Raw genomic sequence first — 17,565 nt, forward strand, 5'->3', positions numbered from 1 at the left:
CAGTGAGTTGAGATCATGCCACTGCACTCCAGCCTGGGTGACAGAGCCAAACTCCATCTCAAAAAAAAAAGAGAAAAGCCAGATGCTGTGGCCCACACCTGTAATCCCATCATCCCAGCGCTTTGGGAGGCTGAGGCGGGCGGATCACCTGAGGCCACCGTGGCTACCTCGGCCCATCCATTGGTGAGAAAGGGTCACAGGGGGCGGAGCTCACACAGGGGGCGGAGCTCACACAGGGGGCGGAGCTCACACAGGGCTTGAATCCCAGGAGGTGGGATCCCAGTGCTCCTGGTGGAATCTGCCTGCCCCAGGTGTCCCGTTACATCCCTCAGGGGCCGACAGCTGCCCAGTTCTGCTTAGGGATCCATGCGACACAGAGGCAGTTTCTCACGGAAACTGTGGGTGAATCCCCTGCTCCAACGAGACTGAAAGCGGCAGGAGCACGGATGAAGGTCACGGTGTCGCCGTTGCACACGGCTGCCACCTGGCCATGTTCTGGGACTCATGTTTGTACATCCTCTTACATTTCAAAGCCTTAGTGATGACTCATCAGCGGGAGATCGCCTGGAACAGGGATTGGCAAATGATTATAAACAGCCAGAGAGGTGGCCAGATACAGCAGCTCACATTTGGAGGCCGAGGCAGGAGGATCACTTGAGGCCAGGAATTCGAGGCCAGGAGTTCAAGGCCAGACTGGACAACATAGTGAGACCCCAATCTCTACAGAGTATAAACAAATTAACCGGGTGTGGTGGCATGTCTGTGGTCCTAGCTACTCTGGAATCTAAGGCAGGAGGATCGTTTGAGCCTGGGAGGTAGAGGCTGCGGTGACATGATAGCACCACTGAACTCCAGCCTGGGTGACAGAGCAAGACCTTGTCTCTAAAAAATAAAAAAAGATTATGTATCTATTCCAGGGGGTCAGGAAACAACATCCTGTGGGCCAGAGCCAGATCTGCTCTGCAGAATTATTTTTTCATTTTATTATTATTACTAGAGACTGGGTGTCGCTCTGTCACCCAGGCTGGAGTGCAGTGGTGTGATCACAGGTCCTTGCAGCCTCAACCTCCTGGGCTCAAGCAGTCCTCTCACTTCAGCTTCCTGAGTAGCTGGGATCACAGGTACGCGCTCCACCACGCCCAGCTAATTTAATTTTTATTCTCTGTCGACATGGGGGTTTTGCTATGTTGCCCAGGCTGGTCTCAAACTCCTGGACTCAAGCGATTGTCCTGCCGCGGCCTCCTAAGGAGATGGGATTGGCCGGGCGCGGTGGCTCACGCCTGTAATCCCAGCACTTTGGGAGGCCGAGGCGGGCGGATCACGAGATCAGGAGATTGAGACCATCCTGGCTAACATGGTGAAACCCGGCTTTACTAAAAATACAAAAAATTAGCCAGGCATGGTGGCGGGCGCCTGTAGTCCCAGCTACTTGGGAGGCTGAGGCAGGAGAATGGCGTGAACCCGGGAGGCAGAGCTTGCAGTGAGCAGACATCCCACCACTGCACTCCAGCCTGGGCGACACAGCGAGACTCCGTCTCAAAAATAAAAAAAAACAAAGATAGGATTACAGGCGTGAGCCACTGCGCCCAGCCAGGAGTTGAATTTTAGTGTCCATAAAGTGTGATGAGAACATAGTTGTGTCTAATTCTTTACATGTGGTCGGCTGCTTTAGCGTGACAATGGGAGAGTGAAGGGACACAGTCCTGACTGCCTTGTGAGCATGAAAATATTTACCACTGCCAGCGCAGTGGCTCACGCCTGTCATCCCAGCACTGTGGGAGGCCAAGGCAGGTGGGTCACTTGAGGCCAGGAGTTTGAGACCAGCCTGGCCAATATGGTGAAACTCCGTCTCTACTAAAAATACAAAAATTAGCCAGGTGTGATGGCACGCGCCTGTGGTTCCAGCTACTTGGGAGACTGAGGCATGAGAATCACTTGAACCTGAGAGGTGGAGGTTGTAGTGAGATCACGCCACTGCACAGCACACCTGTGGTCCCAGCACTTTGGGAGGCTGAGGAGGGAAGGTTGCCTGAAGCCAGGAGTTCAAAACCAGCCTGGGCAACATAGCAAGATCCCCTCTCTACAAAAAATAGAAAAATGAGGCCGGGTGCAGTGGCTCATGCCTGTAATCCCAGCACTTTGGGAGGCCAAGGCGGGTGGATCACTTGAGGTCAGGAGTTCAAAACCAGCCTGGGCAACATAACAAGATCCCCTCTCTACAAAAAAATAGAAGAGTGAGGCAGGGCTCTTGCCTGTAATCCCAGCACTTTGGGAGGCCAAGGTGGGTGGATCACCTGAGGTCAGGAGTTCGAGACCAGCCTGGCCAACATGGCGAAACCCCCTCTCTACTAAAAATATAAAAATTAGCCAGGTGTGGTGCTGGGCGCCTGTAATCCCAGCTATTGGGGAGGCTGAGGCAGGAGAATCACTTGAACCCGGCAGGCAGAGGTTGCAGTGAGCCGAGATCACACCACTGCACTGCAGCCAGGGCAACAAGAGCGAGACTCCATCTCAATAGAAAAGAAAGGAAAGGAAGGGAAGGGAAGGGACAAAGGGAAGGGAGGAAGGAAGAAAGGGAGAAAGGGAAGGGAGAAAGGAAAATGAGCATGGCGTGGTGACGCACACCTGTGGTCCCAGCTATGGGAGGCTGAGGTGGGAGGATCACTTAAGCCCGGAAATTTGAAGTTGCAGTGAGCCGAGATCGCACCACAGCACTCCAGTATGGGCAACAGAGAGACTCTCTCTCTCTTTAAAAAAAAAAAAAAAAAAATCAGGGGTGGGGTGTCAAGGTCAGGAGAACTTTGGGTTTTAGGCTGCTGGAGGGATTTTAGTGTGTGTGTTGCCGGGGAGGATGTAATCCGATGAACACTTCAAAGGCACCTTTAACGGCTGTGACCAGCTCACAGAGGAGCAAGGGAGGGAGGAAAGAGGCCCCTCGCTTCAGACGGGAGGCTGGTGGCCTGTCCAGAGCCATAGCTGCACAGATAGTGAGGAATGACTGGATTAGGAATCTGTTTTGAACTCTAGCCAACAGGAGTTGTTGATGTGTGTGACAGAAAAAGAGTCTGTGGTCACAAATTCTTTGATGCACCTCCCTTCGAAAGATGGCACTCAGGCTGGGCGCGGTGGCTCACGCCTGTAATCCCAGCACTTTGGGAGGCCCAGGTGGGAGGATCGTGTGAGGTCAGGAGTTCGAGACCAGCTCGGGCAACATAGGAAGACTCCCTCTCTACAAAAAAATAAATTAGCCAGGCGTAGTGGCACACACATGTGGCCCCAGCTACTAGGAGGCGGAGGTGGGAGAATCACTTGAGCCCAGGAGTTGGAGGCTGCAGTGAGCTGTGATCACACCACTGCACTCCAGCCTGGGCAACAGAGAAAGACCCTGTCTCAAAAAATAAAAATAAAAAAAGGAGGCGGGAGGGTGAGAGTCAGAGAGAGACCAGAAGAGGCTGCACTGTGTCTGTGAAGGGGAAAGAAGGGGCCCTGAGGCTTGAGACGCTGGTAAAGGTGGGAAACGGATTCTGCCCTGGAGCCCCCAGAAGGACCCAGGCCCGCCCACAGCTCGATGGTGAGCCCTGCAAGATGGATCTCAGACTTCTGACTTTCAGAACTGTGAGATAATAAATTAGTATTCCATTTTTAAATTTTTTGAGACAGGGTCTGGTTCTGTCACCCAGGCTGGAGTACAGTGGTGCAATCACAGCTCAATGCAGCCTCTGTCTCCTGGGCTCAAGCGATCCTCCTGCCTCAGCCTCCTGAGTGGCTAGGATTACAGGCATGAGCCACCACATCTGGCTAATTTTTGTTTATTTTTTGTGGAGATGGGGGTCTCACTATATTGCCCAGGCTGGTCTCAAACTCCTGGGCTCGAGCAATCCTCCCGCCTCAGCCTCCCAAAATGCTGGGATTACAGGTGTGAGCCACCACACCTGGCCAATAACTCAGTGTTCCTCTAAGCCCCCAAGCGTGGGGTCCTTTGTTACAGCAGCTGTGGGAACCTCAGACTTACTCTTTCTAGCAATGGACCACAGCGACCCATGGGAGTCCCTCACCCTCACGCAGCGGCCCAGCCAGCAGTCACGTTCCACCTTTTTTTTTTTTTTTTTGAGACGGCATCTCGCTCTGTTGCCAGGCTGTGGAGTGCAGTGGCATAATCTCAGCTCCCTGCAACCTCCGCCTCCCGGGTTCAAGTGATTCTCTTGCCTCAGCCTCCTGAGTAGCTGGGATTACAGGCACCCGCCACAACGCCTGACTAATTTTTTGTATTTTTAGTAGAGACAGGGTTTCACCATGTTGGCCAGGCTGGTCTCAAATTCTTGACCTCAAGTGATTCACCCACCTTGGCCTCCCAAAGTGCTGGGATTACAGGCATGAGCCATCGCGTCCGGTGTTTTTTTTTTTTGGAGTCTCGCTCTGTCACCTAGGCTGGAGTGCAGTAGCGTGATCTCGGTTCACTGCAGCCTCTGCCCCCCGGGTTCAAGCGATTCTCCTGCCTTAACCTCCCGAGTAGCTGGATTACAGGTGTGCACCAACATGCCTGGCTAATTTTGTATTTTTAGTAGAGATGGGGTTTCACCATGTTGGCCGGGCTGATCTGGAACTCCTGACCTCAAATGATCTGCCCGCCTCAGCCTCCCAAAGTGCTGGGATTACAGGTGTGAGCCACCACGCCCAGCCATTTTTAAGGGCATAGTTGCAACCCTTGCTTATGGGAAGAGAAGCACTTTCAGCCTCTGACCCCATGTTTCTGTCTTGGTGTGTGGCATCCAGCTTGCTGTCTGCATGTCTCTGAGCCATGGAGCCCACTGTAGCTGATGTACACCTTGTGCCCAGGACAACCAAGGAAGTCCCCGCTCCAGATGCCGCGTGCTGTCGAGCGGCTACCATTGGCGTGGTGGCCGCCAGCCTTGTCGTCCTCACCCTGGGAGTCCTTTTGGGTAAGTGGCTATGGGATTGGCTGGGTTCACAAAACAAGGGACGTGTGCAAAGTCACCGGGAAGTGACTTGATGGTGTCTCCTTGGCCATCTTAGAATCAAAGGGCAGTGTCGGCTGGGCACGGTAGCTCACACTTGTAATCACAGCACTTTAGGAGGCCAAGGCGGGCGGATCACGAGGTCAGGAGATCGAGACCACGGTGAAACCCCATCTCTACTAAAAAATACAAAAAAATTAGCCGGGCACGATGGCGGGTGCCTGTAGTCCCAGCTACTCGGGAGGCTGAGGCAGGAGAATGGCGTGAACCCGGGAGGCGGAGATTGCAGTGAGCCGAGATCACGACACTGCACTCCAGCCTGGACGACAGAGCCAGATTCCGTCTCAAAAAAAAAAAAAAGAATCAAAGGGCAGTGTCTAGGCGTGGAAATGAAGGCTGCCCTAGGTCAGGCAGGGGGGCGGGGAGTGGAGCAGATGAGTTCCTGCGTGTGTCAGTTTTCCTGACTAAAGAAGCTCCCGAAGGAAGTTTTCACAGCTGGGGTGACAGAGAAACAGAGACAGGGAAATGACCTTGTTTTAAATTTTGGCAAATCAGCAAAATACCCAAAAGTTTTTTTTTTTTTTTTTTTTTTTTTGAGACGGAGTCTGGCTCTGTCGCCCAGGCTGGAGTGCAGTGGCGTGATCCCGGCTCACTGCAAGCTCCCCCTCCTGGGTTCACACCATTCTCCTGCCTCAGCCTCCCTGAGTAGCTGTGTGCACCACGCCTGCCACCACCCCCGGCTGATTTTTTGTATTTTTAGTAGAGACGGGGTTTCATCGTGTTAGCCAGGATGGTCTCGATCTCCTGACCTCGTGATCCGCCTGCCTTGGCCTCCCAAAGTGCTGGGATTACAGGCTTGAGCCACCGCCCCCGGCCCCAAAAGTATTTTTATAAAACCGAGCAATTAGATTGGGCGTGGTGGCTCCCGCCTGTAATCCCAGCACTTTGGGAGGCTGAGGCGGGAGGACCATCGGAGCCCAGGAGTTTGAGAACAGCCTGGGCAACATGATAAAGCCCTGCCTCTGCAGAAAATACAAAAAATTACCCAGGCGTGGTGGCGCCTGTAGTCCCAGCTACTCAGGAGGCTAAGGCAGGAGAATCGCTTGAACCTGGGAGGCAGAGGTTGCAGTGAGCTGAGATCACACCACTGCACTCCAGCCTGGGTGACAGAGTGAGACTCTATCTCAAAAAATAAAAAAAAATAATAAATAAAAAATAAGCCCGGGTGCAGTGGCTCACACCTGTAATCTCAACATTTTGGGAGGCTGAAGTGAGCGGATCATGAGGTCAGGAGTTCGAGACCACACTGACCAACATGGTGAAACCCCGTCTCTACTGAAAATACAAAAAAGAAAGAAAAAAAGAAAATAGCTGAGCATGGTGGTGCACGCCTGCTATCCCAGCTACTTGGGAGGCTGAGGCAGGAGAATTGCTTGAGCCCAGGAGGAGAGAGAGGTTGCGGTGAGCCGAGATCATGCCCTGATAGTCCAGCCTGGGCGACAGAGTGATTCCATCTCAAAAAAAAAAAAAAGTTAATTTTAAAATTTAAATGATAATAAACAGCAATTTGGGGAGAAATGCTCTTGTGTGGCAAAATAGTAAGTTCGCGATCCTATGAGAATCCTAATTTTTTTTTTTTTTTAAATATTTGTGGAACTTCTGGAAACTCCCAGAGCCAGACGTGTTTGACTGAGGCCCTCTAGTGGCTGTAGGTACCAAGTGCAATACAATTTGGGTTCCTCCTGTATTTGTGTGTGCATGAGTGTGTGCGTGGTGCACACGTGTTCATTTGCATGCGTTTGTGTGTGCATGTGTGTCTGCGTGTGTATCTGTGTGCATGCGTGTGTGTGTGTCTGTCACACTAGTGAGAGGCGGGGGCGGGCAGAGTTTCTCATCTGCATTGTAACAAATACATTTTGGGAACAACAGATAAATGTAATTCCCATCAGGACCCCCCTGAAAGGAAGTCCTTTTTTTTTTTTTTTTTTTTGAGATGGAGTCTCACTGTGTCCCAGGCGCGACAGAGTGCAATGGCACGATCTCGGCTCATCACAACCTCCACCACCCAGGTTCAAGCGATTCTCCTGCCTCAGCCTCCCGGGTAGCTGAGATTACAGGTGTGTGCCACTACACCCAGCTAATTTTTGTATTTTTAGTAGAGATGGGGTTTTGCCATGTTGGCCAGGATGGTCTCGAACTCCTGACCTCAAGTGCTCCACCTGCCTTGGCCTCCGAAAGTCCTGGGATTACAGACATGAGCCACCACGCCCCACCAGGAAGTCTTTCAAGAAGCACTTAAGGCCAGGTGTGGGGGCTCCCGCCTGTAATTCCAGCACTCTGGGAGGCTGAGGCAGGAGGATCGCTTGAGCCCAGGAGTTCGAGACCAACCTAGGCAACATAGCGAGACCCCATCTCTACAAAAATTAAATAATAAAAACAAGAAACATTTAAAACTAAAATTTTAAAATGTTTTAAGTAAAAATGAGTGGTTGTGCATGCCTGTAGTCTCTGCTACTCGGGAGACTGAGGTGGGAGGATTGCTTGAGCCCAGGAGTTTGAGCCTGCAGTGAGCTATGATCACACCACTGCACTCCAGCTTGGGAGACAGAGCGACACCCTGATAAAAAATAAAAAAGAAAAAGAAAAAAGGACATGATGCCTGGCGTAGTGGCTCACACCTGTAATCCCAGCATTCTGGGAAGCTGAGATGGGAGGATTGCTTGAGCCCAGGAGTTCCAGTTCGGCCTGGTAACATGGCGAAACCCTGTCTCTACAAAAAATGCAAAAAATTAGCCAGGGCCAGGCAAAGCCAGCTGGGCTCCTGAGTGGAGTGGGAACTTGGAGAACTTTTATGTCTAGGAGGATTGTCTATGCACCAATCAGCACTCTGTGTCTAGCTCAGGTTTAGTGAATGCACCAATCAGCACTCTGTGTCTAGCTAATCTAGTGGGGACTAGGAGAACTTTTATGTCTAGCTAGAGGATTGTAAATGCACCAATAAGCACTCTGTGTCTAGCTCAAGGTTTATAAACACATTAACCAGTGCTCTGTGTCTAGCTAATCTAGTGGAGACTTGGAGAAATTTTAAGTCTAGCTAAAGGTTTGTAAATGCACCAATGAGCACCCTGTGTCTAGCTCAAGGTTTGTAAATGCACCAATCGCACCAATCAGTGTTCTGTGTCTAGCTAATCTAGTGGGGACTTGGAGAACTTTTGTGTCTAGCTAAAGATTTGTAAATGCACCAATCAGCACCCTGTGTCTAGCTCAGGGATTGTGAACGCACCAATCAGCACCCTGTCAAAACAGACCAATCAGCTCTCTGTAAAATGGACCAATCAGCACTCTGTAAAATGGGCCAATCAGCAGGATGTGGGTGGGGCAAGATAAGGGAATAAAAGCTGGCTGCTGGAGTCAGCAGCGGCAACCGGGTTGGGGACGCTTTCACACTGTAGAAGTTTTGTTCTTTAATTCTTTGCAAGAAATGTTGCTGCTGCTCACTCGTTGGGTGTGCGGTGATTTTATGAGCTGTAACACTCACTGCGAAGGTCTGCAGTTTCACTCTTGAGGCCAGCAAAACCACAAACCCACCGGGAGGAATGAACAACTCCAGACACACTGCCTTAAGAGCTGCAGCACTCACTGGGAAGGTGTGCAGCGTCACTCCTGAAGCAAGCAAGACCATGAACCCACCAGAAGGAAGAAATTCCGGACACATCTGAACATCAGAAAGAACAAACTCCGGACACACAATCTTTAAGAAATGTAACACTCACCGCGAGGGTCCGCAGCTTCATTCTTGAAGTCAGTGAGACCAAGAACCCACGAATTTCAGACACAATAACATGGCGAAACCCTGTCTCTATAAACAATGCAAAAAATTAGCCAGGGCCGGGCATGGTGGCTCACCCCGGTAGTCCCAGCACTTTGGGAGGCCGAGGCAGGCGGATCATGAGGTCAGAAGTTTGAGACCAGCCTGGGCCAACATGGTGAAACCCTGTCTTTACTAAAAATACAAAAATTAGCTGTGCAGACTGGTGCGTGCCTATAATCCCAGCTACTCGGGAGGCTGAGGCTGGAGAATTGCTTGAACCCGGGAAGTGGAAGTTGCAGTGAGCTGAGATCGTGCCACTGCACTCCAACCTGGGCAACAGAGGGAGACCATGTCTCCAAAAAAGAGAAAAGCCACGTGCGGTGGCTCCTGCCTGTAATCCCAGCACTCTGGGAGGCCGGGTCGGGCGGATCATGAGGTCAGGAGATTGAAACCATCCTGGCCAACATGGTGAAACCGTGCCTCTACTAAAATACAAAAAACATTAGTTGGGTGTGGTGGCACGTGCCTGTAGTCCTAGCTCCTCGGGAAGCTAAGGCAAGGGAATCGCTTGAACCCAGGAGGCAGAGATTGCAGTGAGCCCAGATTGTGCCACTGCATCCCAGCCTGGCAACAGAGTGTGAGACTCTGTCAAGAAAAGAGAAAGAGAGAGAAAGCCAGGCAGCCAGGCATGATGGTGGGCGCCTGTGGTCCCAGCTACTTGGGAGGCTGAGGCAGGAGGATCACCTGAGCCCAGGAGGTCGAGGCTGCAGTGAGCCGTGATTGCGCCACTGCACTGAAGCCCGAACAATAGAGACTCTGTCTCAAAAAAATAAAACATTCTTAAAAATTGAGAATTCAGCCCTTCCCAAACAGCTCACCATTTTAGTTGGAGATGTCAGGAGAGGCTGAGTGGAGAGCGGGAGACGTTCTGAACTATTTCTGCAACTTCCTGAGTCTGCAGTTGTTTAGAGTAGAAACAGTGAGGTTGGAACACAGAGGCGGGGCAATTCAGTCTGCCCACCAGCGTGCGCGTGTTTCTTTATTTTTAGTTTCTTAAACGAGAAAACATACCGTTTTTAGAATTGGTTCAGAATACTCTATCTACTGAATATATGGCTGCGTAAATACCCATCTAGCATATCTATCCATTTAGGATAAACGGAATTGGGACCCAGCTTTCACGGTTTACGCGGTTGCTATTTGCATCGTTTAAATGTAATTACGGCCATTTTTTTGCGCTGGCGTGCACTTCTGGTAGTTTTAACGTATTTTTGACCAAAACTCGTGCTCTCATGGTTTCTGTGGTTGCCCTCGTAGTTTTTATTTAGATTTTTTTCTGCTGCTGCTTGAATCAGCATAGGAATTTTTTATGATTATTATTTTTGCTGTACGTTGTACTTTGGACACAACATAGCCAACAGCTAAAAACCAGTGCTTTCTGCCGCGTGCGCTGGCTCACGCCTGTTATCCCAGCACTTTGGGAGGCCGAGGCGGGCAGATCACCTGAGGTCAGGAGTTCCTGACCAGCCTGGCCAACGTGGCGAAACCCCATCTCTACTAAAAATACAAAAATTAAGGCTGAGTGCAGTGGCTCACGCCTGTAATCTCAGCACTTTGGGAGGCCAAGGCAGGTGGATCACCTGAGGTCAGGAGTTCCAGACCAGCCTGGCCAACATGGTGAAACCCAGTCTCTACTAAAAATACAAAAAAACTAGCCAGGTGTGGTGGTCCACGCCTGTAATCCCAGCTACTCAGGAGGCTGAGGCAGGAGGATCGCTTGAACCCGGGAAATGGAGGTTGCAGCGAGCCGAGAAAACACCACTGCACTCCAGCCTGGGTGACAGAGTGAGACCCTATCTCAAAACAAACAAGGCTGGGCACAGTGGCTCATGCCTGTTAATCCCAGCGCTTTGGGAAGCCAAGGCTGGCGGATCATCTGAGGTCGGGAGTTTGAGACCATCCTGACCAACATGGAGAAACCCCGTCTCTACTAGCTGGGCATGGTGGTGCATGCCTGTAATCTCAGCTACTCTGGAGGCTGAGGCGGCAGGAGAATCGCTTGAACTCGGGAGGCGGAGGTTACGGTGAGGCGAGATCATGCCATTGCACTCCAGCATGGGCAACAAGAGCAAAACTCTGTCTCAAAACAAATAGGCTGGGCGTGGTGGCTCACGCCTGTAATCCCAGCACTTTGGGAGGCCGAGGAGGGCGGATCACGAGGTCAGGAGATAGAGACCATCCTGGCTAACACAGTGAAACCCCGTCTCTACTAAAAATACAAAAAAATTAGCTGGGCGTGGTGGCGGGCACCTGTAGTCCCAGCTACCTGGGAGGCTGAGGCAGGAGAATGGCGTGAACCCGGGGGGCGGAGCCTGCAGTGAGCCGAGATGGCGCCACTGCACTCCAGCCTGGGTGACAGAGCGAGACTCTGTCTCAAACAAACAAACACAAACCAACCAGTGGTTTTTGAAGGTGACCTCATGGGACTGTGGCTGGAGAGTCCTGATAGCCTCTGGCTGTGCTCATGCCCCTGCAGTAGGAGGCGGGGACTGTCATTTCACCATGTCCTGATGCCATCCCAGAGGTTACTCCCTGAAGTCAGCTCAGATCCTGGGCCAGGCTCTGCATGGGAGACAGGCATGAGCAGGACCTCTTTCTGCCTTCCAGGAAAACGTGGGGGCGTCTGGGGCTCACTTGGCGCTCATCCACCTTGTGCTGTACCTGGGGACCTTCGGGTGGGTGGCTGTGGTAGAATTCAGCTCCAAACCAGGATGCTTTTGGGAATTGAGGGAGAGCCCTGTGAGTAGCTATTCAGGGCAGCCTGCGTGTCAGGAGTGACCACTGCGTGTCAGGAGTCCCCACTGCGTGTCAGGAGTGACCACGAGGGCGTGTGGGTGCAGACAGGGCGGGGCCCGGGTGGCAGCCCAGAGGAGCCCTGAGCCCCCAAAGGTGGGCTCTCTCACGGGCCCTGGTCTCGTCCCCAGCCTTCCTCTCTACACAGGGCATCCACGTGGACCACACGGCCGAGCTGCGGGGAATCCGGTGGGCCAGCAGTTTGCAGCGGGAGACCTCGGACTATCACCGCATGCTGACGCCCACCCTGGAGGCACTGGTGAGGGTGGTCTGTGTTTGGGGGCCAGGGAGGAAGAGCGGGTGGCCGGGGGCTTTGACCTGGAGCTGCTTTCCACGTGGGAGGGAGGCAGGTTACAGACAACGAGGCTGAGGTGGAGGCTGTGAGACCGGGAGGCCAGGCCATGGGGCAGGCAGGACGAGGCCAGGTGGCCAAGGCAGATACCTGCAAGGCAGAGCTGTATTCACTGGGGACACACTCACATGGGACTTTAGGCCACATTTAGAGGTTTGTTTTTTTGTTTTTGAGACGTAGTCTCACTCTGTCACCCAGGCTGGAGTGCAGTGGAATGATCTTGGCTCACTGCACCCTCCGCTGCTCAGGTTCAAGCGATTCTCCTGCCTCAGCCTCCCAAGTAGCTGGGATTACAGGTGCACACCACCAGGTCCAGCTGATTTTTGTATTTTTAGTAGAGACGGGTTTCGGCATGTAGGACAGGATGGTCTTGAACTCCTGACCTCAAATGATCTTCCCTCCACGGCCTCCCAAAGTGCTGGGATTACAGGCGTGAGTCACCGTACCCGACCTGCCACATTTAGAGTTTTACATTTTATTCTAAAGGAGAATCAGAGCCCTCATGCACAGCTTGGGGAATGTGTTTTATTTTATTTTTTTGAGACAGAGTCTTGCTCTGTTGCCCAGATTGGAGTGCAGTGGCAGGATCGTGGCTCACTGCAACCTCTGCCTCCCAGGTTCAAGTGATTCTCCTGTCTCAGCCTCCTGAGTAGCCAGGGTTACAGGCACCCACTACCAAACCTAGCTTATTTTTGTATTTTTAGTAGAGATGGAATTTCACCATGTTGGCCAGGCTGGTCTTGAACTCTTGACCTCAAGTGATCCACCCGCCTCGGCCTCCCAAAGTGCTGGGATGACAGGCGTGAGCCACCGCACACGGCCTGGGGAATGTAAAATGAGGCATTCCCAGAAAGCAGGAAAAGATAATACAGTGGTGTAGGCTGGGCGCAGTGGCTCACGCCTGTCATCCCAGCACTTTGGGAGGCCGAGGAGGGTGGATCACTTGAGGTCAGGAATTTGAGACTAGCCTGGCCAACATGGAGAAACCCCATCTCTACTAAAAATACAAAATTAGCCAAGCGTGGTGGTGCATGCCAGTAATTCCAGCTGCTCGGGAAGCTGAGGCAGGAGAATTGCTTGAACCTGGGAGGCGGAGGTTGTGGTGAACTGAGATTGCACCACTGCACTCCAGCCTGAGCAACAAGAGCGAAACTCCATCTCAAAAACAAACCGAAAAACAGTAGTGCAGCTGCATGGAAAACAGGCTGGCAGCTCCTCACATGGTTACACATAGTGAACATGTGACCTGCCGTTCCAATACTGAGGGTCTACCCAAGACGAGTCAACAGGTATATCCAGGCGGGGTGCGGTGGCTCACGCCTGTAACCCCAGCCCTTTGGGAAGCCGAGGCGGGGGCAGATCACCTGAAGTCAGGAGTTCCAGATCAGCCTGGCCAACATGGCGAAACCCCGTCTCTACTAAAAATACAAAAATTAGCCAGGCGTGGTGGCACACGCCTGTAATCCCAGCTACTTGGGAGGCTGAGGCAGGAGAATCACTCGAACCTGGGAGGCGGAGATTGCCGTGAGCCGATATTGTACCACTGCACTCCAACCTGGGTGACAGAGTGAGACTCCGTCTCAAAAAACCCAAACCAAACAAAAAAATGTATGTCCACACGAAAACCCGTACGTGGATGTTCACAGCAGCATGGCTCATAACAGGTAACAGTGGAAACTCAGATATCATGAACGGATGAACAGGGAAACACAGCGTGGCTATGCACACACTGGAACATGACTCAGCCAGGAAAAGGGTCCAGGCTCGGACACAGGACACAGTGAATTATATCTCAATGAAAAAATAATGTTTTCCATTTTATTCGGAGAGAAACAGATATGTGACCACATCAGCAATCTCGTATTAAATAGAGCACTCCAGGCGGGCATGGTGGGTGGCTCACATATGTAATTCCAGCACTTTGGGAGGCTGAGGAGAGTGGATCACCTGAGGTCAGGAGTTTGAGACCAGCCTGAGCAACATGGTGAAATCCCATCATTACTAAAAACACAAAAATTAGCCGGGCGTGATGGTGTGTGCCTGTAGTCCCAGCTACTCGGGAGGCTGAGGTGGGAGGATTGGCTGAGCCCAGGAGCGGAAGTTGCAGTGAGCCAAGATTGCGCCATTGCACTCCAGCCTGGGTGACAGAGTGAGACTCCATCTCGAAAAATAATAATTTTAAAAAATAGGCTGGGCGTGGTGGCTCACGCCTGTAACGCCTCCTGGGTTCAAGTAATCATCCCACCTCAGCCTCCCGAGTAGCTGCGACTGCAGGCACACACCACCATGCCCGGCTAATTTGGGAGGCTGAGGTGGGCGGATCACGAGGTAAGGAGTTCAAGAGCAGCCTGGCCAATATAGTGAAACCCTGTCCCTACTAAAAAATACAAAAAATTAGCCAGGCATGGTGGTGTGTGCCTGTAATCCCAGCTACTTGGGAGGCTGAGGCAGGAGAATTGCTTGAGCCTGTGAGGCAGAAGTTGCAATGAGCCAAGATCGTGCCACTGTACTCTACCCCAGGTGACAGAGCAAGACTCTGTCTCAAAATAATAATAATAATAACAATAAAAAAATTTTAAGATAAAACATAAGTCTGGGCGTGGTGGCTCACAACTGTAATCCCAGCACTGTGGGAAGCCAAGGCAGGTGGATCACGAGGTCAGGAATTCAAGACCAGCCTGGCCAACACAGTGAAACCCCATTTCTACTAAAAATACAAAAAATTAGTTGGGCATGGTGGCGGGCACCTGTAATCCCAGCTACTTGGGAGGCTGAGGCAGCAGAATCACTTGAACCCGGGAGGTGGAGGTTGCAGTGAGCGGAGATTGCGCTACTGCACTCCAGCCTGGGCGACAGAGCCAGACTCTGTCTCAAAATACATACATACACACATACGTACCTACAGATAAAAATTTAAAATAATAAACAAAAGGAAATGCTTTCCCATGGAACCAACCCCTTCTCCAGCTCCCTCCAACACCTGACAGGCCTCTGCAGTGCCAGGGTGCCCATGCTGTGGGTCTCAACATTTGATGTTCTTGTTTCTATTGCAGTTTGTAAGTAGTTTTCAGAAGACAGAGGCAAGCTGCGTGGGTTGCACGGTGCTGAATTACAGGTGAGTTGGAGCTTCCATTGGGTGAAGGAAACTTGGTGGTCATCTGGGAGTTTCTGGAGGATTCCAGAAAAGTTTGGAAGATTCTAGAAGATTTCAGAAGATTCCAGCAGGGAGGAGCCCCTCCCTCTCCAAGGGCCTCTCCTCCATACCTGTAGGGATGGGAACTCCAGTGTCCTCGTACATTTCCAGCTGCACTTTCTGCTGCGACCCCTCCAGACGCTGAGCCTGGGCCTGGAGGAGGAGCTATTGCAGCGAGGGATCCGGGCAAGGCTGCGGGAGCACGGCATCTCCCTGGCTGCCTATGGCACAATTGTGTCGGCCGAGCTCACAGGTGAGTGGGCAGCCGAGACCGAAACCTCATCACGAGGAGGCTGGAGGGGGGCAGGCATTGCAAGATACATTTTGATAACCACTCCTTCCCATAAAAAGAAAACAAACTGGCTGGGTGTGGTGGCTCATGCCTGTAATCCCAGCACGTTGGGAGGCCGAGGTGGGTGGGTCACCTGAGGTCAGGAGTTTGAGACCAGCCTGGCCAACACCCCGTCTGTACTAAAAATACAAAAATCAGTTGGGCGTGGTGGCGGGCACCTGTAATCCTAGCTACATGGGAGGCCGAGGCAGGAGAATCGCTTCAACCTGGAAGGCGGAGGTTGCAATGAGCCGAGATTGTGCCATTGCACTCCAACCTGGGCAAAAAGAGTGAAACTTCGTTTCAAAAGCAAACAAACAAACATAAAAACTGACGTTGCCTTTGCCTTAATGGTGTGGACCAGGGGTCAGCCATCTTGTTCTGTAAAGAGCCAGAGTGTTGTGTTGTGTTGTCTTGTCTTCTCTTTTCTTTTCCTTTTTTTTTTTATTTTTGAGACAGGGTCTCACTCTGTTGCCCAGTCTGGAGTGCAATAGTGAAGTCTTGGCTCACAGCAACTTCTGCCTCCCGGGTTCAAGCAATTTTCCTGCCTCAGTAGCTCCCGACTCACTCCCGAGTAGCTGGGGTTACAGGCACGCACCACCATGCCTGGCTAATTTTTGTATTTTTAGTAGAGATGGGGTTTCACCATGTGTACTGGGCTGGTCTTGGACTCCTGACCTCAGGTGATCCTCCTGCCTTGGCCTCCCAAAGTGCCGGGATTATAGGTGTGAGCCACCGCGCCCAGTTAATATTTTCATCTTTGTGGTCCATTGGGTTTCTGTGACAAGCACTCAGCTCTGCTATTTGTAGCACAAAAGCAGCCACAGACAATACATAAATGAATGGGTGTGGCTGTTTACCAATAAAACTTATTAACAATAACAAGCAGTGGGCTGGATTTGGCCCATGGCCGTAGTTGGCCAACCCCCTACTATAGAATTAAGGATAAATGCTACACTCTAATAAAATCGTATGGAAGGCCGGGTGCAGTGGCTCATGCCTGTAATTCCAGCACTTTGGGAGGCCAAGGTGGGCTGATCACTTCAGATCAGGAGTTCGAGACCAGCCTGGCCAACATGGCGAAACCCTGCCTCTACTAAAAATACAAAAATGAACTGGGTGTGGTGGCACGTGCCTGTAATCCCAGCTGCTCAGGAGGCTGAGGCAGGAGAATTGCTGGAACCCGGGAAGCGGAGGTTGCCGTGAGCCAAGTTTGCACTACTGCACTCCAGCCTGGGTGACAGAGTGAGACTCCATCTCAAAAAAAAAATTAATAAAAATAAAAAATAAAATTATACGGTGCATGATTTTGTATGCACCTGGTTTTAAAAAATAAAAAATAAAATTGTACGGTGCAGCAGGTCATGATTAGAGAGTCAGTTGCAAGTTCAGACCATTGTTAAAGATTTGTTGCAAGGCATGGTGGCTCACGCCTGTAATCCCAGGACTTTGGGAGGCTGAGGTGGGTGGATCACCTGAGGTCAGGAGTTTGAGACGAGCCTGGCCAACATAGTGAAACCCCATCTCTACTAAAAATAAAAAAATTAGCCAGGCATGGTGGCGAGCACCTGTAATCCCAGCTATTCATTCAGGAGGCTGAGGCAGGAGAATCGCTTGAACCTGGTGGAGGTGGAGGTTGCAGTGAGCCGAGATCGTACCACTGCACTCCAGCCTGGGCAACAGAGCGAGACTGTCTTAAAAAAAAAAAAAAAAATGGCCGGGCGCGGTGGCTCATGCCTGTAATCCCAGCACTTTAGGAAGCCGAGGCGGGTGGATCACGAGGTCAGGAGATCGAGACCATCCTGGCTAACACAGTGAAACCCCGTCTCTACTAAAAATACAAAAAATCCGCCAGGTGTGGTGGCGGGCGCCTGTAGTCCCAGCTACTTGGGAGGCTGAGGCAGGAGAATGGCATGAACCCGGGAGGCAGAGCTTGCAGTGAGCCGAGATCACGCCACTGCACTCCAGCCTGGCAGACAGAGTGAGACTCCGTCTCAAAAAAAAAAAAAAAAAAAAGGTTAGTCACCTTGACCTTGATGTGCAGGACAT

The 17,565-nt window shown here is 51.6% G+C and overlaps 1 protein-coding gene across 3 annotated transcripts in view; it reads left to right on the forward strand.

The window, feature by feature from the left end:
• The first annotated feature begins 281 nt into the window (after positions 1-281).
• TMPRSS9 (transmembrane serine protease 9) overlaps positions 282-17,565 on the forward strand; it is a 41,186-nt gene continuing 23,902 nt past the window's right edge. The window contains exons 1-4 of one of the 3 annotated variants that reach the window (XM_054465480.2): positions 282-510; positions 4,774-4,940; positions 11,772-11,899; positions 15,297-15,438. In XM_054465480.2, the coding sequence (XP_054321455.2) occupies positions 4,799-4,940; positions 11,772-11,899; positions 15,297-15,438 (412 nt within the window). In that variant the 5' untranslated portion in view covers positions 282-510; positions 4,774-4,798. Of the gene's footprint in view, positions 511-4,773; positions 4,941-11,391; positions 11,678-11,771; positions 11,900-15,045; positions 15,108-15,262; positions 15,439-17,565 lie in introns of those variants that run through there. The other 2 variants (XM_054465479.2, XM_054465481.2) reach the window with 2 other exon arrangements.

Source organism: Pongo pygmaeus, chromosome 20, assembly GCF_028885625.2.
Source record: "Pongo pygmaeus isolate AG05252 chromosome 20, NHGRI_mPonPyg2-v2.0_pri, whole genome shotgun sequence".
NCBI lineage: Eukaryota > Metazoa > Chordata > Mammalia > Primates > Hominidae > Pongo > Pongo pygmaeus.